This window comes from Rhinolophus sinicus, linkage group LG04 (assembly GCF_036562045.2).
Source record: "Rhinolophus sinicus isolate RSC01 linkage group LG04, ASM3656204v1, whole genome shotgun sequence".
Lineage (NCBI taxonomy): Eukaryota > Metazoa > Chordata > Mammalia > Chiroptera > Rhinolophidae > Rhinolophus > Rhinolophus sinicus.
In genome coordinates, this window is record NC_133754.1 from 106,071,703 (window position 1) to 106,097,411 (window position 25,709).

The 25,709-nt window shown below is 37.0% G+C and overlaps 2 protein-coding genes across 5 annotated transcripts in view; one reads left to right on the plus strand and one right to left on the minus strand.

Annotated features, from left to right (window-relative positions):
• MFSD14B (major facilitator superfamily domain containing 14B) overlaps positions 1-25,709 on the plus strand; it is a 133,450-nt gene that overhangs the window by 105,245 nt on the left and 2,496 nt on the right. For 2 of the 4 annotated variants that reach the window (XM_019719534.2, XM_074330154.1), the window contains exon 12: positions 143-1,932. The exons of 1 other annotated variant lie outside the window; for it this stretch is intronic. In XM_019719534.2, the coding sequence (XP_019575093.1) occupies positions 143-394 (252 nt within the window). In that variant the 3' untranslated portion in view covers positions 395-1,932. Of the gene's footprint in view, positions 1-142; positions 1,933-15,910; positions 16,834-25,709 lie in introns of those variants that run through there. One more of the 4 variants, XM_074330155.1, reaches the window with a different exon arrangement.
• The window catches only part of ZNF484 (zinc finger protein 484), a 57,017-nt gene continuing 51,993 nt past the window's right edge, over positions 20,686-25,709 (minus strand). Inside the window, 2 exon segments of the mRNA XM_074330153.1 lie at positions 20,686-23,010; positions 23,012-24,947. Of these exon segments, the coding sequence (XP_074186254.1) occupies positions 21,795-23,010; positions 23,012-24,947 (3,152 nt within the window). The 3' untranslated portion in view covers positions 20,686-21,794.

Sequence of the window (25,709 nt, forward strand, 5' to 3'; positions counted from 1 at the left end):
ATTCGCCTTGACACCAAATGAAACATTTGCGTATGAGAAAATGATTCACTTTGAGGTGGTATGGTTTTTATGTCCTCCAGAACTAATGTTGGATTGAAAAGACTAACCAAATTCATCTGCATTTGTTTCCCGTACCCATCAGGGAGCTGTCGTCCCAGGCCCGCCATTTTTATTTGGAGCATGTATAGTTCTTATGTCTTTTCTGGTTGCCTTATTCATCCCTGAATACACTAAAGGTGGTGGAATTCAAAAACATAGCAACAGCATCAGCGGCAACCTGACTAACAGCCCTGAACGGGGCACTGATGAGGACATTGAGCCACTGCTGCGAGACAGCAGCATCTGGGAGCTCACTTCCTTCAAGGAGCCTGGGAGCCAGTGCACTGAGCTATGAACTTGACAGAAAAGGAGATGCTGCTCATGCCGTCTCTGAGAGCCATTGGGGAGCCACACCACATGGAGTCTCTCTGGTGCTGAAGGGGAGATGCTAGTGGCATCCCTCAGGGCCAAGCTTGATAAACAACCCTCTGCCTCCCTTCTTCCTCCTCCTGTTCCTTTTCTTCCATTCTTTTTCTTCCGGTTTGTATCTTAGAACAAGGTAAGATTTGAAATACGTTCCTGCAAGCAGTATACGACTCTAAAAGTTATTAGAGTCCGAATTTTGAAATGCATAAATAGAAAAAGTCATCTCTCTGCTAGAAAGGATAGCTTTCCTTTAATACATCTAGAGTAAGAGTGACAACAGTCTTCCCATGTCCTTTTCAGTAGAAGGTGCAGCACTGTAGTAAGACTGTCGTCTCTGGCAAGATTTGAGGTAAAGAATCCTTTCTTCTTTACTTCCTTCTTGTTTCTCTGAAAAGTGCCCACTTAGCCCATAGGTGTTTATGAGTGGCTGCTCAAAAAGTCACTCAGTATCAGGGATCTATTACCTTTGTTCAAAAGTCAAACAAAAACCTAGTCTTACTCTCCTTTACTTGTCTTAATAGTCTTGGCTAGAATGAAATTCAGCATATATACCTCTGGATATTAATAATATTGATCAGTGATAACCTTTACCAGGGAGGGAAATCTTTCTTATAAATTTAAATCGTGAAGAACTAGCAATTCAGATTCTTAGACCTAGTGTCTTAGTCAGATCCAAGGTGATTTTATCGAAGAAAACACATCAAGCATTCTGGTGGCAACATGGAAATGGGAGGGCATGTCTGAGAACGTTTTCAACAATGTGAACATTCCTAAGTAAGGGTGAGGGTTCCTAACTGGATGCCAGTAGGGTTTATACCCAAGTTCAGACTCTCATAATGCATTATTACTATTTTTTCCTTCCACATCTCTTGTATCCTACTTCTCAATTTTTCTCATTCATCGTACTCCTGCCTTAACTGCTCTGTGTAGTATGCATTTGTTTTCAGTAGGTCTTTATTTCTATCTGTCTGACTTTTGAATCTCATGGAAATATGCATATCAAATTCTTATCTAACATATGATGGTTTAGGAAGCTCAGTTTCACAATAAGTGTCTTGCTAATTTTTCGAGATATTTTATGGACAAAGAAAACTTTACAGATTTATATGTATTTTGCTGCACCAGTAAATGAACCATTAACTAAGGCCTACCTTTAACAGAGCACTCCTTTGGAAGTTTTATAGGTATGAAATATATGTAGATATTTGTAAGGAGTTTTAATTCTTTTTTGATGGAGTGCTGTGTAAATCTTGTATTTATAAATATAATGAAGGTGTTGACAGAAAAAATATATATACAACTTTTATAAAAGATTATGTACTGACTGAATACATTTAAAAGAAAATATATTTTGAAACCTGTTCTGCTATGAACAGAGATAACGTATCTTTTTAATATGCTGTTGGTTTTTAAGTTAAGCTTCCTAATGCATAATAATTTAAAATAAATTTGCAATGGATACTTTTATGTCTTTTGCGTTTCTTTAAAGCAAATAGTACCATTGATCTTGAGGTTGTCTTTTGGGTGGCTTTCAACTAAAATAAGTGGCTAATCCTTGAGCTAATGCAAAATATACGTGTGTGTTTTTTGTTTGTTTCATTTTTAACAAACTTCCTTCAAAATCTCCCTTCAAAAACAGATCATAACTATTTTTTATTTTCTTAAGAAAGCAAAGACACAAATATGTGTACATGTTGATCAGCATTATTCACAATGGCCAAAAGGTGGAAGTAACCCAAGAGTCCATTGTTGGATGATGGATAAAGAAAATATGGTGTATACGTGCAATGGAATATTATTCAGCCTCAGGAAGGACGGAAATCCTGACACATGCTACAATACAGATGAACATTGAAGACCTTATATGCATTGAAGGAAGCTAGTTACAAAAGGACAAATACTGTATGATTCAATTTTTATGAAGTTGAATTCATGGAGATACAAAGTAGAACAGTGGCTGCCAGGAGTAGGGGAAAGAGGGAATGGAAGTTACTATTTAATGGGTAGAGTTCAGTTTTGCAGAATGAGAAAAGTTCAGGAAATGTATGGTGAGGATGGTTACACAACAACGTGGAGGTACTACATGCCACTGAACTACTTAAACGTGGTTAAAATGATCTCTTTTATGATATTCTGCCACAGTTTTTTAAAAGTGCTTGTTAGCATCTTTGTTCTTTACCTCTGCTTACCAAAATTACAGTTCTTACCCAGTATAATAAATGTCATTTATTTTAAATTAGGTAGATTTTTAAATTGAGATAAAATTCATCATCTTAACCATTCCAAAGTGTACAATCCACTGGTTTTTTAGCTTACTCACATGGTTGTGCACATATTAACCCTAGCTGATTCCAGAACATTATTCCCAAAAAAGAAACTCCATACCCATTAGCAATTCCCACTATCCCTAGCCCCTGGCAATCAGTAATCTACTTTCTGTCTATGGATTTGCCTATTTTGGATATATCATATAAATGGGATCATACAATATGTGACCTTTTGTCTGGCTTCATTTGTATAGCATGTTTTCAAGATCCATCCATGTTGTAGCATGTGTCAAATTTTATTCCTTTTTAAAGCTGAATAATATCCCATCGTATGTATACACCACATTTTCTCTATTCATTTATCAATTGATAATTTATCAATCAAGTAATGGACATTTGAGTGGTTTCCACTTTTAGGCTATATGTTACTATAAACTTTCTTGTCCTAAGTTTTTGTGTAAACGTTTTCAATTCCTCCTAGGTATGTATACCTGGAAATGGAATTGCTGGGTTATGTGAGAACTCTATATTTAACCATTTGAGGAACTGCCAAACTCTTGTACATTTTACATTCCCATCAGTAATATAGGAGGGCTTCACTTTCTCCATATCTTGCTAACACTTGTTATTTTCTGTTTTGTTATTATTGTTTATAGACAATCTAGTAAGTATAAAGTGGTATCTCCTTGTGGTTTTGATTTGCATTTCCCTAATGACTAATGATGGTGAGCATCTTTTTATGTGCTTGTTTATCATTTGTGTATTTTCTTTGAAGAAATATCTATTCAATTCCTTTCCCATTTTTGATTGTGATGTTTGTTCTTGATTTGTAAGAGTTCTTTATATATTCTGCATACTAGACTCTTATCAGATATATGATTTGCAAATATTGTCCCCATTCTGTAGGTTGTACTTTTACTTTCTTTTTTTCCTTAATTTAATTTTATTATTAGTTTCAGGTGTGCAGAACATAATGATTAGACATTTACACCCCTCACAAGGTGATAACCCCACCCAGTCTACTACCCCAACACTGTACACAGCCGTTTCAGTACCACTGACTACACTCCCTGTGCTGTACTTTATATCCCGTTTGTGTGTGTGTATGTGTCTGTGTGTGTGTGTGTGTATATGTGTGTATAATTATAGTTGACATTTAATATTACTTTATATTAGTTTCAGGTGTACAGCACAGTGGTTAGACATTCATATAATCTATGAAGTGATCCCCCTGTTAAGTCCAGTGCCCATCTGGCATCTTACATGATCTTTACAATATTACTGATTATATTCCCAATACTGTATTTCACATCCCGGTGACTGTTTTCTAACTACCAATTTGTACTTTCTAATCCCTTCACCTTCTCCCACATCCCCCAAGCCCCCCCCCCCAACCATCTGTTAGCCATTAGTTTTTTCTCTGTATCTGTAAGTCTATTTCTGTTTTGTTTGCTCATTTATTCTGCTCTTTAGATTCCACATATAAGTGAAATCATATGGTACCTGTATTTCTCAGTCTGACTTATTTCACTTAGTGTAATACCCTCTAGGTCCAACCATGTTGTTGCAAATGGTAAGATTTCATTCTTTTTTATAGCAGAGTAATACGCCACCATATAAATGTACCAGTTTCTTTATCCAGTCGTCTGTTGATAGGCATTTGGCTTGTTTCCATATCTTTGCTATTGTGAATAGAACTGCAGTAAACATAGGGGTGCATATATTTTTTTGAATTAGTGTTTTGGATTTCTTTGGATAAATGCTCAGAAGTGGAATTGCTGGGTCATAAGGTAGTTCTATTTAAAAATTGTTAAGGAACCTCCATACTATTTCCATAGTGACTGCACCAATTTACAATCCCACCAACAGTACACAGAATGATGATAGCCATTCTGATAGGAGTCAGATGGTATCTCATTGTGGTTTTTATTTGCATTTCTCTGAGCATTGTTTCATATGTCTATGGGCAATTTGTATGTCCTCTTTGGAGAAATGTCTCTTCAGGTCCTCTGCCCATTTGTTAATTGGATTGTTTGTTTTTTTGGTGTTGAGTTGTATGAGTTTTTTATGAATTTTGGATATTAACCCCTTATCAGATGTATCATTGGCAAATATCTTCTCCCATTCGATAGAATGTCTTTTCCTTTTATTGGTGGTTTCCTTTGCTGTGAAAAACTTTTGAGTTTAATGTAATCCCATTTGTTTTTTTCTTTTGTTTCCCTTGCCCAAGGAGATACATCAGTAAAAACATTACTAAGGACAATGTCTGAGAGTTTACTTCCTATATTTTCTTCTAGGAGTTTTGTGGATTCAGGTCTTCTATTTAAGTCTTTAAACCAAGAGTTTATTCTTGTATATGGTGTAAGAAGGTGGTCCATTTTCTATTTTTTGCATGTGTCTGTCCAGTTTTCCAGCACCATTTATTGAATAGACTGTCTTTACCTCAGTGTAGATTCTTGATCCTTTTGTCATAGATTAAATGACCATACAGGGATGGATTTATTTCTGAGCTTTCTAGTCTGTTCCTTTGATCTATGTGTCTGTTTTTATGCTGATACTATGCTGTTTTGATTACTATGACCTTGTAGTATAATTTTATATCATGTAGATGATACCTCCATCTTTATTCTTCTTTTTCAGAATTGCCATGACTATTTGGGGTCTTTTATGGTTCCATATAAATTTTAGGATTATTTGTTCTAGTTCTGTGAAAAATGCCATTGGTATTTTGATAGGGATTGCATTGAATCTATAGATTCCTTTGGGCAGTGTGGACATCTTAACTATTTTAATTCTTCCTATCCATGAGCACGGTATATGTTTCCATTTATTTGTACCTTCTTTAATTACTCTCTTCGATGTCTGATAATTTTCTGAGTTCAGGTCTTTACCTCCTTGGTTAAATTTATTCCTAAGTATTTTATTTTTCTTGATGCAATTGTAAATGGAATTGTTTCCTTCATTTTTCTTTCTGATAGTTCATTATTGGTATATAAAAATGCAACTGATTTCTGAATGTTAATTTTGTATCCTGCTACTTTACTAAATTCACTTATCAGTTCTAATAACTTTTTGGTGGAATATGGGGTTCTCCATGTATATAGTATTATGTCATTTGCAAATAATGATAATGTTATTACTCCTTTCCAATTTGGATGCCTTTTGTTTCTTTTTCTTGTCTGATTGCTGTGGCTAGAACTTTCAGTACTATGTTGAATAAAAGTGATGAAAGTGGGCATCTTTGTCTAGTTCCTGATCTTAAGGGGAATGCTTTTAGCTTTTCCCCATTGAGTATGATAAACCCCCGGGGGTTTATCATATGGCCGTTATTATGTTAAGATATGTTCCTGCCATTCCCATTATGCTGAGAGTTTTTATCATAAATAGATGCTAGATTTTGTCAAATTCTTTTTCTACATCTATTGATATGACCATATGATTTTTATTTTGTTAATGTGGTGGATCATGTTCATTGATTTATGGATATTGAACCAACCTTGCAAGTAGGAATGAATCAAGTTCATGTTGCTAATATTTTATTAAGGATTTTTGCATCTATGTTTCTTAGGGATATTAGCCTATAGTTTTCTTTTTTTGTAATGTCTTTGTCTGGATTTGGAACCAGGATAATGGTGGCCTTGTAAAACGAGCTTGGGAGCTTTCCCTCATCCTGGGCTTTTTGGAATTGTTTGAGGAGAATACGTGTTAATTCTTTTTTGAATGTTTGGTAATATTCACCTGTGACACCATCCAGTCCAGCACTTTTGTTTGTTGGGAGCTCATTGATTACTGATTCAATTTTGTTGGTAGTAATTGGTCTGTTCACATTTTCTGTTTCTTCTTGATTCAGCTTTGGAATATTTTATACTTCTAGGAATTTGTCCATTTCTTCCAGATTGTCCAATTTGTTGGTGTATATTTGCTCATAGTGTTTTCTTAAAATTTTTTGTATTTCTGTGGTTTCAGTTGTCACTTATCTTTCATTCCTGATTTTATTTATTTGGGTCCGTTCTCTTTTTTTCTTGATGAGTTGGGTTAAAGGTTTGTCAATTTTGTTTATCTTTAAAAAAAAAAACAAACAGCTGGTGGTTTCATTGATCTTTTGTATTTTTTTATTTTTTTTTAGTCTCTTTAGTTTATTTCTGCTGTGCTCTTTATTAATAATTTCCTTCCTTGTACTCACTTTGGACTTTGTTTGCTGTTCTTTTTCTAGTTACCTTAGGTATATAGACTGTTTATAAGATTTGTTTGTTTCTTTCTTTCGGTGGGCCTGCATTGCTATGAATTTCCCTCTTAGAACAGCTTTTGCTGTGTCCCACAGACTTTGGGTCATTGTGTTTTCATTTGTCTCAAAGTATCTTCTGATTTCTTCCTTGATCTCATTGTTGACTCATTCATGATTTAGTAACATGATTTTAGTTTCCATGTGTTTGCATGTTCCACAGTTTTTTTTTCCTTGTAATTTCTAGTTTCATGCCTCTGTGGTCTGAGAAGACATTTGACATTATTCCAGTCTTCTTAAATTTATTGAGACTTGTTTTGTGGCCCAACATGTGGTCTGTCTTGGAAAATGTTCCATGTGCACTTGAAAAGAATGTATATTCTACTGATTTGGGGTAAAATGCTCTAAAAATACCAATTAAGTCCATATAGTCTACTCTGTCATTTCAGGCCTCTGTTTCCATGTTGGTTAGGACTTCCATGCTTCTGGAAATTCTGTCCATTGATGTCAGTGGTGTGTTAAACTCCCCTACTATAATTGTTTTACTGTTGATCTCTCCCTTTATGTCAGTCAATATTTGTTTTATATATTTAGGTGCTCCTATGTTCCATGCATAGATGTTTATTAGGGTTATGTCTTCTTGTTGGCTCTATCCCTTTATTATCAGTAATGTCCTTTGTCTTATTATAGTCTTCATTTTAAAGTCTATTTTGTCAGATATAAGTATTGCTATTCCAGCTTTTTTCTCATTTTCAATTTGCGTGAAATCTTTTTCCATCCTTTTACTTTCAGTCTGTGTGTGTCTTTTGATCTGAGATGGGTCTCTTATAGACAGCATATGCATGGATCTTGTTTTCTTATCCACTCAGCTACACTGTGTGTTTTGATTGGAGCATTTAATCCATTTACATTTAAAATGATTATTGATAGGTACATAGTTACTGCCATTTTGTTACTCATATTTTTTATCTTCATTGGTTTCTTTGTTTTTTTCTTCTATTTAAAGAAGTCCTTTTAACATTTTTTGTAATACTGGCTTGGTGGTAATGAACTCCTTTAGTTTTTTCTCGTCTGGGAAGTTCTTTATCTCTCTTTCAGTTTTAAATGATAGCCTTGCTTGGTAATCTTGGTTGTAGACCCTTGTTTTTCATCACTTTGAATATTTCCTGCCACTCCCTTCTGGCGTGCAAAGTTTCTGTAAAAAAATCAGCTGATAGTCTTTATGGGAGCTCCCTTGTGAGTAAATAGTTGCCTTTCTCTTGCTTCTTTTAGATACTCTCTATCTGTAACTCTTGCCATTTTAATTATGATGTGTAAGAGCCTGTTTGGGTTCATGTTGTTTGCGACTCTCTGTGCTTCCTGGGATTGTATGCCAATTTCTTTCACCAGGTTAGGGAAGTTTTCAGTCATTATTCTTCAAATAGTTTCTCTATCTGTTACTCCCTCCCTTCTCCTTCTGGTTTCCTATGATGTGAATGTTGTTATGCTTGTTGTCCCACCAGTCCCTTAAACTATCTTCATTGTTTTTTATTCTTTGTTCTTTTTGTTGTTCTGATTGGGTGTTTTCTGCTACCTTCTAAATCGCTGATTTGATCCTCTGCTTCATCTAATCTGCTGGTGATTACTTCTAATGCATTCTTCATTTCCGTTACTGTATTCTTTATTCCTGACTGGGTCTTTTTCATGGTTTCTATGTCCTTTATGCTTGCTATCTCTTTGTCACTAAGTTCCTTGAGCATTCTTACAATCAGTGTGTTAAACTCTGTCTCTGGTAGTTTGTCTCCATTTCATTTAGGTCTGTTTCTGGAGGTTTCTCCTGTTCTTTTATTTGGGGACATGTTTGTTTCTCATTCTGGCTGCCACTCTGTGTTTGCTTCTATGTATTATGTAGGTCACTTGTGTCTTTCAGTCTTTGCTGGGTAGCCTTATGTAGTAGGTGTCCTATGTAGTCAAATTGTGCAGTCTCCCTAATCTCCTGTGTGTGTGTGTTCCAGGAGTGTCTCTGGAGTGTGTTGTGTGTGTTCTCCTGTTGTAGTTGAGCCTTCATTGCTTTTGGTGCATCAGGGGATGGGATAGACTCCCAGGCTGACTATGAGGATTGACTACTCCCATAGTGTACGAGCTGCAGTGTGGGGGCTGAGCCCTCAGAGCAGGTTTCACCCTGTGGGCTCTTGTGCCTGTTGAGACCTTCCTTTGGGTGTGCCGCTTATGAGGCCAACCCAGTAGTGCTCTGGTGAGGTCTGAAGCCGGCCCCTGGGTGTTTTCAGTGTCTCTTCAGAGGGGCTCCCTTGCAGGCCAATTTCAGCCTTGCTTATTACTGGCTCATGGCTACCTGGTAGGAGCCTCAAAGCTATATGTGGTTGGCTGCTGCCTGTGCTGGACCTGGAGGCATGTGGGGGTGGCCTTGCTGTGAACCAAGGCTGACTGCCACCAATAGTGGGCCTCAGGCTGCTTAGCAAAAGGCCCAGGGTCCCCCTAGGCCTATTGCCACCTGCCAGCTGCCCGTGAGGCCCAGCCATTGAACGAGTCTCCTTAGGAGCACGGGCTGGGCTGGTTGACCCAGTGTTGAAAGTGCTTTTGGCTATGCAGCACTAGCTGGGCGGGCTGGAGTTAAGGGAATCATGAGATGTGACCAGTGGTTTCTTACAAAATTAAGGCAGATTCTGTTTTTATGCCACTGCCCAGCCTCTGACCAGTTTGCACAATGCCCTTAGAACACCGCAGCCAGCCACTGCTTGCCTCAGGCTCGCAAATTCCTGAGAGCTGCCCAAGAGAGGTCACAACACAGGTTTTGGGTCACTGTCCACCACCAAAGTCTCCACAAGCCACAATGGCGGATTGTCTGCTACTGTAAAAACCTTCCGTGGCAGTGGGATAGGGTCGACCACCCAGGCACCCATAGTGCCCCTGGCAATGCAGCTCTAGGTAGGTGGGGTGGGGTTCCAGGGAGCTAAGGGGTGTGGTCAGTGGTTTCTATAAAGTCAGTGCAGTTTAGGTTCCTATACCAGTGCTGGATCCCCGACCACCCCACAAAGAATGCCCTGAGAACACCATGGCTTGCCACTGCCTTCTTAGGCCCACAGGTTTCCAAGAGCTGTCAAAGAGACGCTGTGGTGCAGGTCTTGGGTTACCCCCCACCAGCAAACGTTTCCTGGGCCACCACGGGCCATCCATGTACTGCATACAGGCTTCTGCAGCCTGTGGGCCGGTGTTAGAAGCCCAGCAGTCAAGAGTTTCCCAGGTGAGGTAGCAACAGCTGTGCAGAAGGTGGGGACCCAGGGTGTCAACAAGGCAGTGCACATGTGGATTCCACCAGACCAATGCAGACCCAGACTTGACCCTTTGGGGAAGGGCTTAACCCTGAAAAGATGGCACCTTCCTGTAGGCTACATGTGTGTCAGGCTCCACACAGGGAAAACAATGGCTCCTGTCCCTCCAGCTCATTTGCTGAAGCCACACAACTCAGTCCTTCCTTGCATGTCCCTGGGCCTCCCAAGCTGTCACCCCCTCCACCAGAGACCAGGTGACTGCCCATAAGTGAATGAGTCCCGTGTGCCAGCTCTACAAGAGAGCGTCTGGGTTTCCAGCCACCTTCCACCCCACTGGGAAAGGCAGACAGTGTCCTTGCTGATTTTCACTGCCAGATGCTGTGGGAACAACTTTCCAGCACAGGACCTCTGCGCTGGGGAGCCCAGTATGGTGTTGGGACCCCTCCCTCTTCAGGGGGTCCTCTGCCACTGAGGTGACCCTCCTGGTGTTCATCCACTATCTGTGGGTTTGGATCAGCCCGTTTCACACCTTAACTCCTCCTACCAGTCTCGATATGGCCTCTTTATATCCTTAGTTATAGGGCTTCTGCTCAGCTAGTCTTCAGGTGATTCTTGAGGTTGATTGTTCTACAATTTATTTGTAATTTTGGTGTGATCCTGGGGTGCAGTAGGCATAGCGTTTACCTAATTTGCCTTCTTGAGAAATGTCCTCCTGTGAGTTCATTTTTGAGTTGCAGTAGCAATTGTCTTCTTTTTTACATTTTTACCTCCTTTCACCTTTGTTATATTTAAGTGTTCAGTGCCCTATTCTGAATAGGGGTTGCAATTTCCTGCTTCTATCTGTTTCTATCTGCTGGTCATCTTACTTTTTGTATCCTTTTAGTTTGTTTGTTTCAGGTGGAATAAATAACCCCCTTCAGTATTTCCTGTAATACAGGCCTTGTGGTGGAAAATTCCCTCAGTTTCTGTATGTCTGGAATGGTCTTTATTTTTCCTTCATAGCTAAAGGATAACTTGGCTGCATAAATTTTTCTTGACTGGTAATTTCTCTTTCAATAGTTTGAATATTTGATTCCACTTCCTCCTAGCTTGTAGTTTCTGCTGAAAAATCTGATGGTAATCCAATTAGCATATTTCATAGGTTACCATCTCATTTTTCCTGGCTGCCTTGAGAATTTATCATTAATTTTTGACAGTTTTAATGTGCCTTGAAGAAGGCCTTTTTGGATTGAGATAATTAGGTGTTCTGTTTGCTTCTTGGATTCAAGAATCCAGTTCTTTCCATAGTTTTGAGAAATTCTTGTTCACTGTTTGAATAAGCTCTCTGTTCCCTCTTCCCAGTTTTCGCCTTCTGGTATACCCATTATTCTCATATTTCTCTTTCTGATGGAGTCAGATAGTTCTTTCATTTCTTTTAAATCTCAAGTCTCTTTCTTCTTCCACCTGTATCATTTCCAGATTTCTATCTTCGATGTCACTAATTCTTCCATCTCGTCAGCTCTGTTTCCTAACCTCGCTATTTCATTCATCTTTTTTATTGAGTTCTTCAAGTCCAGAATTTCTGTTTGATTCCTTTTTTAAATTACAACCTCTTTAGTAAAGTATTAATTTTGCTCATTGATTTTTATTCCTGAGTTCATTAAACTGTGTATCTGGGGGCCAGCCCAGTGGCTCAGGTGGTTGGAGCGCCGTGCTCCTAATGCCAAAGGCTGCGGGTTCGATTTCCACATGGGCCAGTGGGCTCTCAACCACATGGTTGCCGGTTTGACTCCTGCAAGGGATGGTGGGCTGTGGGCTGTGCTGCCTGCAACTAAGATTTGAACATGGCACCTTGAGCTGTGCTGCTGCTGAGCTCCCGGATGGCTCAGTTGGTCGGAGTGAGTCCTCTCAACCACAAGGTTGCCGGTTCGACTCATCCAATGGGTGGTGGGCTATGCTCCCTGCAACTAACAACGGCAAATGGACCTGAAGCTGAGCTGCGCCGTCCACAACTAAGATTGAAAGGACAACAACTTGACTTGGAAAATGTCCTGGAAATACACACTGTTCCCCAATAAAGTCCTGTTCCCCTTTCCCAATAAAAATCTTAAACAAACAACTGCGTATCTGGGTTTTCTTGCATTTCTTTGAGTTTTTTCATAAATGCAAATTTGAATTCTCTGTCATGTGACTCACATAAGTCCACGTCTTTAAGTTTATTTTCTGGAGATTTTTCATTGTCTTTCTGAGCTGCCTTATTTCCTTGGTTGTTCATATTTGATGGATTATTTCTCTGCCATGTATGGAAATGACCTCTGCAGCCGGTTGATAAAGTCTCTTTTGTTTTCCAGTAGATGGCGCTGGAGCACTTTTTCTCTCTCACTGAGCTTATTTTCCCTTGCCTGTCTCTGGCTGGTTTCTTGTCTCTCTCCTGGGCAGTGGGAGATGGCTGGTATTCCCAGGGGAAATGGGTGTCTCCCCTGTGACCAGGTCACTTCAGTCTGGTGACATGTGATCAGATCACCACTGCCATGGGAGAATGTGGTGGGCGACGAGGTTCTGAGCCCCTGAAACTCCAGTGCTGCCTCTGCTGACAGATGTAATGCTGGGCTGCCTGAACTGTCCCAGGTGGCTTTGCTGGGATCAGCCCAGAAGGATGGAAGCAGGGTGGGCCCCGAGATGCTGCTGATGTGTTTGTGGCTTTGTTCTCCTCCCTGTAATGGTGACTGCCAGACCTCAGCTGCCTGGCCTCTGTATCTCCACCTTTATCACTGGGATTAGCCTCAGCGCGCATCTGATGCTTAGGAGCTGTCTCTCCAGTTCTCAGGGCTGTAGACATTCTGATTTGTAACCTGACACTCACTGCTAGTTTCTTCTGGGGCCTGCTGCTAGCTCTGGCAGGGTGCAAGTAGGCGGCCAGGCTCTGTGGCTTTGCTGTTAGAACAAAGCTGTTGCATTTCTGTATTCAGTCTCTGTCCTGATCGCCATGTTCAGCCATAATACCAGGAGTGCCAAAAAAATGTATACAAGTTCCACTTGGTCAACGTTGCTCAAGCAATAGTTTGTCCTAATCAGAAGTGTCTGGACACTAATGGTAACCACTTTGAGCACCTCTTGCAATTGCAGAAGTCAAACATGACTTGTATTCATCTTTTGTTATCGATATATATTAAGTATTACAATTTTAATAGTTTTCCTTTCTTAAAACATTGTTTTGGCGCCTCCGTATGTGCTCACTCAGGAACGCTTGGAGCCACACAGTGCACTGCGGACTGAATCCTCCCCTCCCCAGGGACTGGCAGTTAGCTCAGGCTGTGGCCATGGCACCCATCTCTGCTCATCTTCCTTCCTGTTCGCTGCCATTCGCCCACCTTCAGATGTTTCAATGCACAGATCTTTCAGATATGTTTGTTGCGCAGGGAATCTTTTGTTGAATTATAGCTGTTCAACTTACTGTTACTTCAAGGGGAGAAATCAGGGGGACCCCTCACGCCAGCATGCTTCTGACATCACTTTAATTACTAATTTTAATTCAACTTTCCATTTAAAATATTTTTGTTGCTCTTAGAAAATAATTATATTCAGTAATTTTCTACCATGCTTATTAGTAAAGAATGCTGAATTAATACTTTTCAGTAAATATTATAAACATTTCTTTTAATGTAATTATTCTAATTTCTTGATACTCCATCACTCTTGAATTTTAGAATTGAAATCATTACTAATTTTCATTTTATATACTGATTCAATTTGCTAAAATGTTATTTAGGATTTTTGTGTCTGTCCAGAAGAGACATGAATCAATAATTTCATATTTTTATATTGCATTCACTATGATGGTATTATAGTAATGTCATATTTTAAAATTTCAGTGGAGCAATGAAAATAATTTTTGGGGAAACTGTCTTTTTCTAGAACTTGGAATAATTTGAATTAGTAAAATTGTCTGGTCTTTAAACATGAATTAAATTCAAATAAGAATCCAGCTTTTCATGTTATTTTAAAAAATCAACCTTTTTGGTAAAATTTACATACAATAAACTACATCATTTCGTGTTCAATTCAGTGCATTTTGACAGTTGTGTACATCTGTGAAACTACCAACATAATAAAAATACAGAACATTTTCATCATCCTCAAAAGATTCTTTGTACCTTTTTGCAAGCCATCTTGCTCTCTACCCCTAGCCTCAAGCAATCATGATCTGATTTTTGTCACTTCACTATTAATTTGCATTTCTAGAATTTTATTAGTACAATTTAGTGTGGAATACTCTTGTATCAGGTTTTACTCACAATGACTTTGAAATTGATCTGTTACATATAGCAGTAGCTCATTCTTTTTTAATACTAAAAAGTATTATAGTACTCACTTATGGATATACATTTTCATTATACATTTATTTGGTGGACATATGGGTTGTTTACAGTTTGAAGCTATTATAAAGTTGCTAACATTCATATACAAGTCTTTGTATGGACATAAATTTTCATTTCTCCTAGGTTAAATAGGAGAATGGAATGGTTGAAATTTGCCAAACTATTATCCAAACTGTTTGTGTCGTTTTCTATTCCCACTTGCCACATATGAATTCCAATTGCTCCACGACTTCTAACACCTGTACTGTCAATAATTCTACTTTTAGTCATTTTAACGAGTGTCTCATTGTAATTTTAATTTGTATTTCCTTGATGGCTAAAGTAGAAAATCCTATCTAGTTCTTATTGGTGGTTTCATTATCTTCTTTCATGAATGATCTCTGTTTGAATGTGTTGCCATTTTAATTGGATTATTTGCCTTACATTTGGGTTGTAAATTTCTTTATATTCTCAGAATAGAAATCTTTTGTCATATTATCACGAATATTCTCTCCCATTCTGTGTCTTGCTTTTTATTTTCCTAACAATGCCTTTCAAAGGACGAGGTTTTAATTTTGAAAAGTCAAATTTATCATTTTTTCTTTTATAGTGCATTATTTATGTGTCCTAGCTAAAAAATATCTTTTCCTGTGGTCCTGGTTCATTTTAAATGGTTGCTCTATAATATTTATAATTTATGGTTATCGAATTTTTCATTTCTTTTTCAATTTTGATCAATTGTCTTGCTAGGAAATCATTCATTTAATCTAGGTGGTATTCTCTTCTGATGCTATTTATCTTTCTTACTCATTACAAATCTCGTGTAATTTTGCTATCTGTCTACTTAAGTTTGTATGAGATATCTAGTCTACGACAGTTTTATTCATATCTTTACTATTTATTTTAATAAAGATGAATTATTTTGTAAATTTTGATCCTGAATAAATTTAGGCATACTTTCAGTTACAAGGGAAACCTAGAGTAGAATGCTTTTTTTTTTTTCTTAAGATTTTATTGGGGAAGGGGAACAGGACTTTATTGGGGAACAGTATGTACTTCCAGGCCTTTTTTTTTTTCCCAAGTTAAGTTGTTGTCCTTTCAATCTTAGTTGTGGAGGGCGTGGCTCAGCTCCAGGTCCAGTTGCCGTTTTCTAGTTGCAGGGGGCACAGCCCACCATCCCTTGCAGGACTCGATTTGTTGAACCAGCAACCTTGGGGTTGAGAGCCCACTGGCCCATGTGGGAATCGAACCGGCAGCCTTCGGAGTTAGGAGTATGGAGCTCTAATCGCCTGAGCCACCGGGCCGGCCCTAGAATGCTTTTTTTAATACATGTTTATTTTTATCACATAGCAAAAGTCCAGAGGCAACATGCTACCACCAGTGTTGACTAAATACTATCAGGACCAGTGTCTCTGACACTTTCGGCTTTCCCCTGTTGCTGAGAGAAGACAGACACTGCCCCGTGCATCATGTACAAGGCAGAAAGAAGGGTAAATTGACGGCATCAGCTTAGTCTGTCCCTTAGGAAATCAAAGGTATTCCCAGAACACATCTATCAGTATTTTGCTTCTGTTGGCCCAAATCAGATCACTTGGCCACTACCAGCTTCAAAACATGCTAATGAAGTGAGTTAGTAATGAGAGAAGAGTTTTGAAAGTGCTCAGCAAGCCTACAGTGTCTACAACTGTGAAAGTGGTTATCCATGTCCAAGAAAAAAACTGAACTGTTTTCCAAAAATATACAAAATATACCAATCCCACCACTTAAAAATATTATATGTGAAGTTTACTAAAACTAGAAATTTAGAAACTATAAAAGAATAGATGAATATATTTAAACATGTAAAAAATAAATTTATTTGAATGGGAAGTTTTCATGTACAAAGTCAAGAGACAAGCAAATTTTTATTTCTAAGGAAGTACTATCTTTAACATATATAAAGCTGTTATGAACTGACAAGAAAAACAATCCAAAATTAAAGATGATGCATAAATGGTTTATAAAGGTAACTTACAGAACAGCAAATTAAATGGCCAAGACACATTTGAAGAGGTATGTTAATATGTGAATTAAAATAAATTGGTTATCACTTTGAAATCATAAAACTTCTCAAGGTTAAATAACAGCTACTTTTAGGAGAGGGGAAGGGGTATATTTATATACTATTGGAAATATGAAGTGCTAGTCTTATTTCAAAGAAATCTGACAACTTCTATTAAGAAAACATTTCATTCTCACTGTTAAAAGTATGTTGGGGGGGGGGGGGAACAAAACTCCAGTACATAGATAAGGGCGTGATTATGCTTGTCCACTAACCCATTATACTGTGCCACCTCTTGAAGATGATTATCACACCATTTTTCCTAGTGACAAAAATGTGAATAAACAGTAGCAAAGTGGTTGAACAAATTATGGTATATCCACATCATGAACTCTTTTCAGGTAGTTAAAAATTATTGTTGAGTGAGTGCAAAAGATGCAAAAATATGTATGTAATATAACCCCATTTCAAGTCAATGAAAGCCCACACTCGTTTGCATAGATAACATTAATGTTCATGTGATTGTGAGTAAAAAGAAAAATGAAGTTGATTAGCATTGCTTATCTGTTGACAGGCTGTTGTGGCTAGAGTGGCTATGAGAGTGAAGAAAGTACAAAATTCAAGAAATAAAATATAAAAGTCACATTTATACAAAGTTTTATGTGTGCAAATGTTTATATGTGTGTATTTAAATATGCATTTTTTAATTAAAGGCAAATGTTGGACTGGCTTATTTGTCCCCACTGGTTCTAGAGACATGGGAATAAAAATAAACCAATAAAATGAATTATATTTCTTGTAGAATTTGCGTCTATAGGAAGACTTTCCACTACATCAAATTTACAATTAACCCCAATGTGAATGTTATGGCATTTTAAGAAACTTCTTAGAAGACCTATTCTCAATTATTTATCTGATATCCAGTAAGGTGTAACTCACAAAGACCTCACATATAATATGTAATACATGATAATGGTAGGGTTTCTCTGTAGTATAATTAACTTATGATTGGTTCTGACTTGTGTGAGACTTTCTCATTGAGCAAATACACAATCTGACTCATATATGCTGAAGTTTGATTTCTGAATGAAGTTATTCCCACATCAAGTGCATATCGTTTGTCTTTCTAGGAAATTTTCTAATAACTTCCAGGTAAAGAATTTTTCAAGTCACTGTTCTTACAGGTTTTTCTCTCAAACTCCTGGGCTCTTAAACCAGTATAATGAGATTTGACCTGTTATTTCTCTGATGTGTGAATTCGCTGATATTCAAGGAGTTGACTTTTCAGTGGATGATTTAGTCATTGTATTCATAAGGTTTCTCTCCAGCATAAATTCTCTGCTTTATAATGAAGTATAATTTATGACTGAAGCCCTGTCCACATTTGTAAGAGAGAAAACCACTCTCCCCTATGAATTATCTGATACATAATTAAATGTTGGTTTGAGTGAATTTTCTTACCTTAACTGAATTAAAACTTAAAATAGTTTTGCTATGAATACAAATGAACTGTGTTATCCTGCTGGCCTAAAAAGATATGGCTAACTCACACTACTTTATCTAGTAAAGTATATATCCCACATGCCTCCAATCTACACTGACCTTGGAGTTCAACTTAAGATTTAGCTTTCCTATTCCACGCATAATTTTCCATCATCCATTCTTCAATCAATTCCCAAGTGCCCTTTAAAATATATGGAGAGCCCCACAAAAAGAATGTCTTCCTTTCTCCTAGAGATTAAAACCGTTGATAAAAGATAAAGTATCTCTTTTGTCTTTTTCTGGCTTCGTAATATAGAATTGTATTTTTAAAATGTGCGGAAGAATGAAAAGGTTGATAATCATTACCTCAATAATCTTACTATAATAACATTTGAAATTCTTATTTTCAAACTCCTGGGCTCTTAAACCAGTCTTCATAAACTTTATATTCTATTAATTATCCAAAGGGAAAAAACCTATACTATTAAAGAAGAAATCTGAAAGGCTCTTAATCGCCTCCTTTTGCTAAAATTTGGCAGCTACCATAGTAAAATTTGAAGAAATAATTGTCTTTTAAGTATTAAACTTTATAAATTTTTTAGTAAAGAATGAATGTCTTTTTAGCAACAAAAAATGGGAATAAAGTAATGTTGCATATCAGAGCATTTTCATTTTTAAGTTAGTTTGAAAAGTTTTGGTAATTTAAAAATATTTCTGGACTCGACATGCCTTAAATAGGAACAGCTATTGCAGTGAATTGAAAACTTCTGCTAATGGCAGAGTAGATGTACTCCAGTAGACCAGTACTCCCTTAGAGAACTAAAAAAGGTGAAAGAAAATATTACATTTAATTTTGTGATGGCATTGGAGAGCTAACAAAAAAAGTGAAAAACTGCAGGAATGAGATTAGAGATAAGACATAACCTCTGGAATTTGGGACTATTTATTTCAAAGAGGTGTTTACTAATTCTTAAAGCAAATACTGGGCAAGAGAGGCTTTAAAGTTTTAAATTTATGGGATGAAAGGGATAAACACTAGAATTAAGGTCCTTCCAAGGAGAAGGAGGCCTGATAAATCTCCCAAAGTTATAAATCTTAAGGGTATCCCCTAGAAATAAGACTGAAAAAAAAAAAACAGACTGGCCTTCACAGGTACTGAAGCCCAGTTTCAAATAATCTCAGCATATAATTAGATGAAGGCAATAGGGATTGCTAGTGTTCCTAGCCTAGCCACACGTCAGAAGCAAAGGTAAATTCTCCCAGGAAGATATCATCCAGACCATCTAATTATCTCTATAATTTTTAAAATATAGTGTTTGGTAGTTGATTTAAAATTACTAGGTATATAAGAAGACAAGACATAAACCCCAAGAGAAACAACAATGAATAGAAAAAGGCCAACAGGAGATCTAGATAATGAGGGCTATCCCTAGAGAAAGCAGAAGATAAATCACATGCATAATTTGAATAAATGATACCTAGGAATTTCCCAAAATGTGCAAAAACTTCCCAGTAAGATAGATTAAAAATACACTACAAACCCCAAGTAAGATAAATAAATAGAAAATCACATCTAAGTATATCACTGTGCAACTGTTGACAGCCTAAGACATAGACAGAAATTTCAGGAGTGAGAAAAAAAAAAAGCACTTTACCTACTTGAAAGCTTACTTTTCAACAACAGAAGACAAAATATCTTCAAAAGACTACTGTGTTTCCCCGAAAATAAGACCTAGCCAGACAATCAGCTCTAATGCATCTTTTGAAACAAAAATTAATATGTGACCCAGTCTTATTTTACTATAAGATTGGGTATTAATATAATATGATATATTATATAATACAACATAATATGATTACAATATAATATTGGGTCTTATATTAATTTTTGCTCCAAAATACGCATTAGAGCTGATTGTCCAGCTAGGTCTTATTTTGGGGAAAATACGGTAATAGAAAATAACTGCCAATGTAGATATCTGTACTCATACAAATGTCCTTCAAAAATGGGGGCAAAATAAAGACATTTTTCCCCAAACAAAAACAGAATTTGTCACTACTAACACACATTAAAAAAAAATACTGAAGAATGTTTTTCAGTCAGAAGAAAAATGATTCTAGACAGAAATAGAGGACAAGAAGAAATAAAAATGTAATAAAAAGAGTAAATATGTGGATTAATTTACATGACTATTGACTCTTAATGATTGGCTACATCAACTATATGCAGAATTCAAATACTCGACATCAGTACCATATAAACCAAGATTATAAATGGAGTTAATGTTCTAACTACTCACCTTGTTCAGAAAGTGGTGTGAATACTAATTTATATTACCCTTTAATAAGTATGCATATTGTATTAATACTTGAAACAGTAAATTTTAAGACAAAAAACATCACTAGAGATAAAAAGGGACATTTCATGATTGCTACAATTAACGAGGAAGAGTACAACAATTCTAAATTTGAATATGTAAAAACAGACTCAAAATACATAAATCCAAAATTAGTACCTCTAAAAGAGACAAATTCAGTTATTCTGGAAGATTATAAGACACTTTTTTCAGTATCTAATAGAATTAAAAACAAAAAGTCTATAAAGGATTTGAAAATATAAATTAATATGTAGAGATTGGGAGGGTTTAGGAAGAGTATTCTTACAAATGTACATTTGTTATATCTTCTAAGAGAACAAGCTCAAATGCAAGACAATTGTGTCCCGTAGTAACCTACCATGTAATGAATATGTAGAGAAATCATTAACAAAATTGGAAGGCAAGAATTCTTGTTTTAAAACCCATTTTCTTAACTGGTCTCTTTTCAAACAGAAATCAGTAAGAATGGGTTTCTGTGGACAAGGCTGAGAATCCAAAGTGCTGATATCTAGATCTGTAACCTATGGCTAAGTTCCATGAACTCAGGGACAGTTCTAAAGTGACAAGTAGTCTATGGGGCTGCTGTTTACGTCACTGATCACTCTTGGAATATAGGCTTGGAGCACTTTATACTCTTGAGTGTGAGTTACCTGCTGCCATGGCAGGGAATTAATAAATGAGGGAACATATTGGTTACCTAAAGATGCATGTGAATATTCAGGTAAGCCTGTGGTTCTGATTTGCCAATCTTAAGTCAAATTGTATATTTAAAATTTTTCTTATCCAAATTTCCACACACTAATAGATACTATAAACAATAAATAATAGTAATTTCCCAAAGAAAAGAAAAATATGTACAGTCCCTTCTTTTGTGTCTTTAATGTTAATTTTCACAAAAAATTCTGGCTTCTCTTCATTATAGACCTGAATTGTACATACTTTTGCCTTAATTTCAGTGTCGTTAGGGTACTTAGACAATGAAAACTTTTCTTAGCATTCTACTTACTAAGAAATTCCTTTGGTTAATACTAAATATTTTTGCTACCCATGGCAAACTCAGCCCTGAAGTTATAAAATTGCTTATCCAAAATATGAAACAAGAAAGATTGCCAAGTTACCTCCTTGCATATTTACTATTATTTTCAGGAGCTTGACAATCCCAGTATCTGTCAAATAACCAAGCACGATCATTACACATTGCTTAAACACTTTCTCCAAAGTGTCTCCCCATATGTGTAACTAAACATCTGCTATGTGACCCAGATATTCGTACTGCTGAGTAGAGGGAAGTTGACTTTGGTTACCTCCTGGCTCTTAGTTAAGCGGTAGCATCTCACAACTTTGTATCCCCACACCATGATTGTGGCACTGAGCACTCTACTCCCCCAGTATCAGATTTCTGATGTATACTGAGTTGTGGCTTCCAGTTGAAGGCTTTCCTAAAGTCACTGCATTTATAGGATTTTTGTTTAGTATGAATTTTATGGTGTTTAATAAGATTTGATCTGATGGTGAAGGCCTTTCCACATTCAACACATACATATGGTTTCTCTCCTGTGTGAATTCGCTGATGTTCATGGAGTTGTGACTTCTTAATGAAGGCTTTCCCACAGTCACTGCATTCATAGGGTTTCTCTCCAGTATGAATTCTCCGATGTCGATTTAAGTGGGACTTCTGGATGAAGGACTTCCCACATTCAGTACAAATATAGGGCTTCTCTCCTGTATGAATTCTTTGATGCATAACTAGTGTTGATTTTCTTGCAAAGGCTTTCCCACATTCACTGCACTCATAATGTCTTTCTCCAGTATGAGATTGCTGGTGTATATGGAGGCCTGACTTCCGAGTGAAGGCTTTTCCACAGTCACTGCATTTATATGGTTTCTCTCCAGTATGAATTTTCTGGTGTGTAAAGAGATTTGATCTGTCAGTGAATGCCTTTCCGCATTCAGCACAGCTGTAGGGTTTCTCTCCTGTATGAATTTGCTGATGTACATGGAGTTGTGATTTCTTAGTAAAGGATTTCCCACAGTCACTGCATTCATAAGGTTTCTCCCCAGTATGAATTCTCTCATGTGTAATAAAATGTGACTTATGGAAGAAGGCCTTCCCACATTCAGTGCAAACATAGGGTCTGTCCCCTCTATGAGTTCTCTGGTGCACACTTAGTGTTGACTTCTGAATGAATGCTTTCCCACATTCACTGCACTCATAATGTCTCTCGCCAGTATGACATTTCTGATGTATCCTGAGCCGTGACTTCCAGGTGAATGATTTTCCACAGTCACTGCATTTATAGGGTTTCTCTCCAGTATGAATTTTCTGGTGCTTAATGAGATTTGACCTGTCAGTAAAGGCCTTCCCACATTCAGTACAGATATATGGTCTTTCTCCAGTGTGAATTTTCTGGTGTATAATGAGATTTGTCTTGTGGGTAAAGACCTTCCCACATTCTGAACATATAAAGGGATTCTCTCCTGTGTGAATTCGCTGATGCACATGGAGCTGTGACTTCTTTATAAAGGCTTTCCCACAGTCACTGCACTCAATGAATTCTCCGATGTCGATTTAAGTGGGACTTCTGGATGAAGGACTTCCCACATTCAGTACAAATATAGGGCTTCTCTCCTGTATGAATTCTTTGATGCATAACTAGTGTTGATTTTCTTGCAAAGGCTTTCCCACATTCACTGCACTCATAATGTCTTTCTCCAGTATGAGATTGCTGGTGTATATGGAGGCCTGACTTCCGAGTGAAGGCTTTTCCACAGTCACTGCATTTATATGGTTTCTCTCCAGTATGAATTTTCTGGTGTGTAAAGAGATTTGATCTGTCAGTGAATGCCTTTCCGCATTCAGCACAGCTGTAGGGTTTCTCTCCTGTATGAATTTGCTGATGTACATGGAGTTGTGATTTCTTAGTAAAGGATTTCCCACAGTCACTGCATTCATAAGGTTTCTCCCCAGTATGAATTCTCTCATGTGTAATAAAATGTGACTTATGGAAGAAGGCCTTCCCACATTCAGTGCAAACATAGGGTCTGTCCCCTCTATGAGTTCTCTGGTGCACACTTAGTGTTGACTTCTGAATGAATGCTTTCCCACATTCACTGCACTCATAATGTCTCTCGCCAGTATGACATTTCTGATGTATCCTGAGCCGTGACTTCCAGGTGAATGATTTTCCACAGTCACTGCATTTATAGGGTTTCTCTCCAGTATGAATTTTCTGGTGCTTAATGAGATTTGACCTGTCAGTAAAGGCCTTCCCACATTCAGTACAGATATATGGTCTTTCTCCAGTGTGAATTTTCTGGTGTATAATGAGATTTGTCTTGTGGGTAAAGACCTTCCCACATTCTGAACATATAAAGGGATTCTCTCCTGTGTGAATTCGCTGATGCACATGGAGCTGTGACTTCTTTATAAAGGCTTTCCCACAGTCACTGCACTCATAGGGTTTCTCTCCAGTATGAATTCTCTCATGTGTAATAAAGTGTGACTTCCGAATAAAGGCTTTCCCACATTCTGTACATACATACGGTTTTTCTCCTGTATGAATTTTCTGATGCATACTTAGTGTTGACTTCCTTGTGAAGGCTTTTCCACATTCAGTACACTCAAAGTGTTTCTCCACAGTATGAATATTTTTATGTATATTGAGGTTTGAATTCTGAGATATGTTTTTTCCACATTTACTGTATTCATAGAGTTTTTCTCCAGAATGAATTCCTTGGAACCTGAACAGATCTGACTTCTGGATAAATGCTTTTACATATTCACTACATTTATAGTGATTCTCTGTGCATATATAAGTTTTCTCTCCTGTGTAAACCTTCTGAGGTACAGCAAGTTGGGACTTCTGAGAGAAGACTGTCTCACATTTGCTGCATTCATGCTGTTTCTCTTCAGCATAGATACTATTATGTGAAAAGAGGTGTGACTTCTGGGTGAAAGTGTTCACACAATCAGAAAATAAACAGAGGTTCTTCCCCCTACGAATTTTTTTATGTTGAATGAGGGCTTGCTTATGACTCAGAAGTTTCTTACATTGATTACATTCACAAGCATTCATTTCTGTATGAGAAGTCATATAACTATTACCATATTCAAAGGTCTTATCAAGATTTTCTGTTGCATGGTTTCTATTATAATTACATAAGCTTACAATAGGCTTCAAACTCTCTCCAAATGAGTCATAGTTATGGAGTCTTCTTGAAGTAACAAGGTATGTGTTTACATGAACTATTTTCCCAATGTCCGTATATTCCCTCTCACTAGCTAGTGTTTTCTTGTTGATGAAAGCAATGTGACATAAATGTTTGTTCTGGTTTTTCTCATATCTCCCTGTCTGTTCATCATCTTGCCACAATTCTTCTAAAGTGGAATATGGGTCTTCTCTTGTGAAGAGATTAATTCTTTCATACTGGATTGAAACTTCTTCAGACATTCCCTGTTGTGAAATTTCAAAACGAATATCCCCATCTGAAACAGAAAGAAAAAATAAAACACACAAATAACAGTTAACAGACCATAGGTAGAATAAAATAGAGAATTGATTTAGTGTGAACACAGAGAAATGGGAGAAGTTCTATATAAATATAATAAATATATAAAAATATAAAAAATATATAAATATATGTATAGTAACATTTATATATAATATATAGTAATAAAATGAGTACTTATATTACATTTACTGTATGATAAAAGAATAGCATTTAGATGTGCCAAGCATTATTCTAAGTTCTACATCAACTCATTTAAATATAATCACAACCATTTACTGTGCAAATTATTATTGACCCTGTTTTACAGATGAGGAAACTGAGCCATAGAAGAGGTAAGTAAGAGGTAAGTAAACCCAAATCTAGGATTTAGTAATTGGGGAAGATGAAATTCAAGCCAAAGCACATCAGTTCTGTGTATGCAGCATAACTACATGCTAAGGTGTCAAAAGAACAAAGTGACAAACTATGAGGCTTAAGAGAAGTATTTCTGAGTCTAGATTCTTATTATCCTTCATCTGTAAATCTTCACTAATCTTCCTGCTTTTTCTTTTCCCTATGAACCAAACTTATAAACTGGTGCCCTAAATACCAATTTATTTATGTATAGTTAAACTACTGTAGCCTCTATCATCAGTAGCCACACAGTAAATAGCCGTCTGTGATTTAATTCTTTATCCCTGTTTGGTGGGCAGGAACACATGCATCTAAAAGGAAGCATATAATAGCAGAAAGCCAT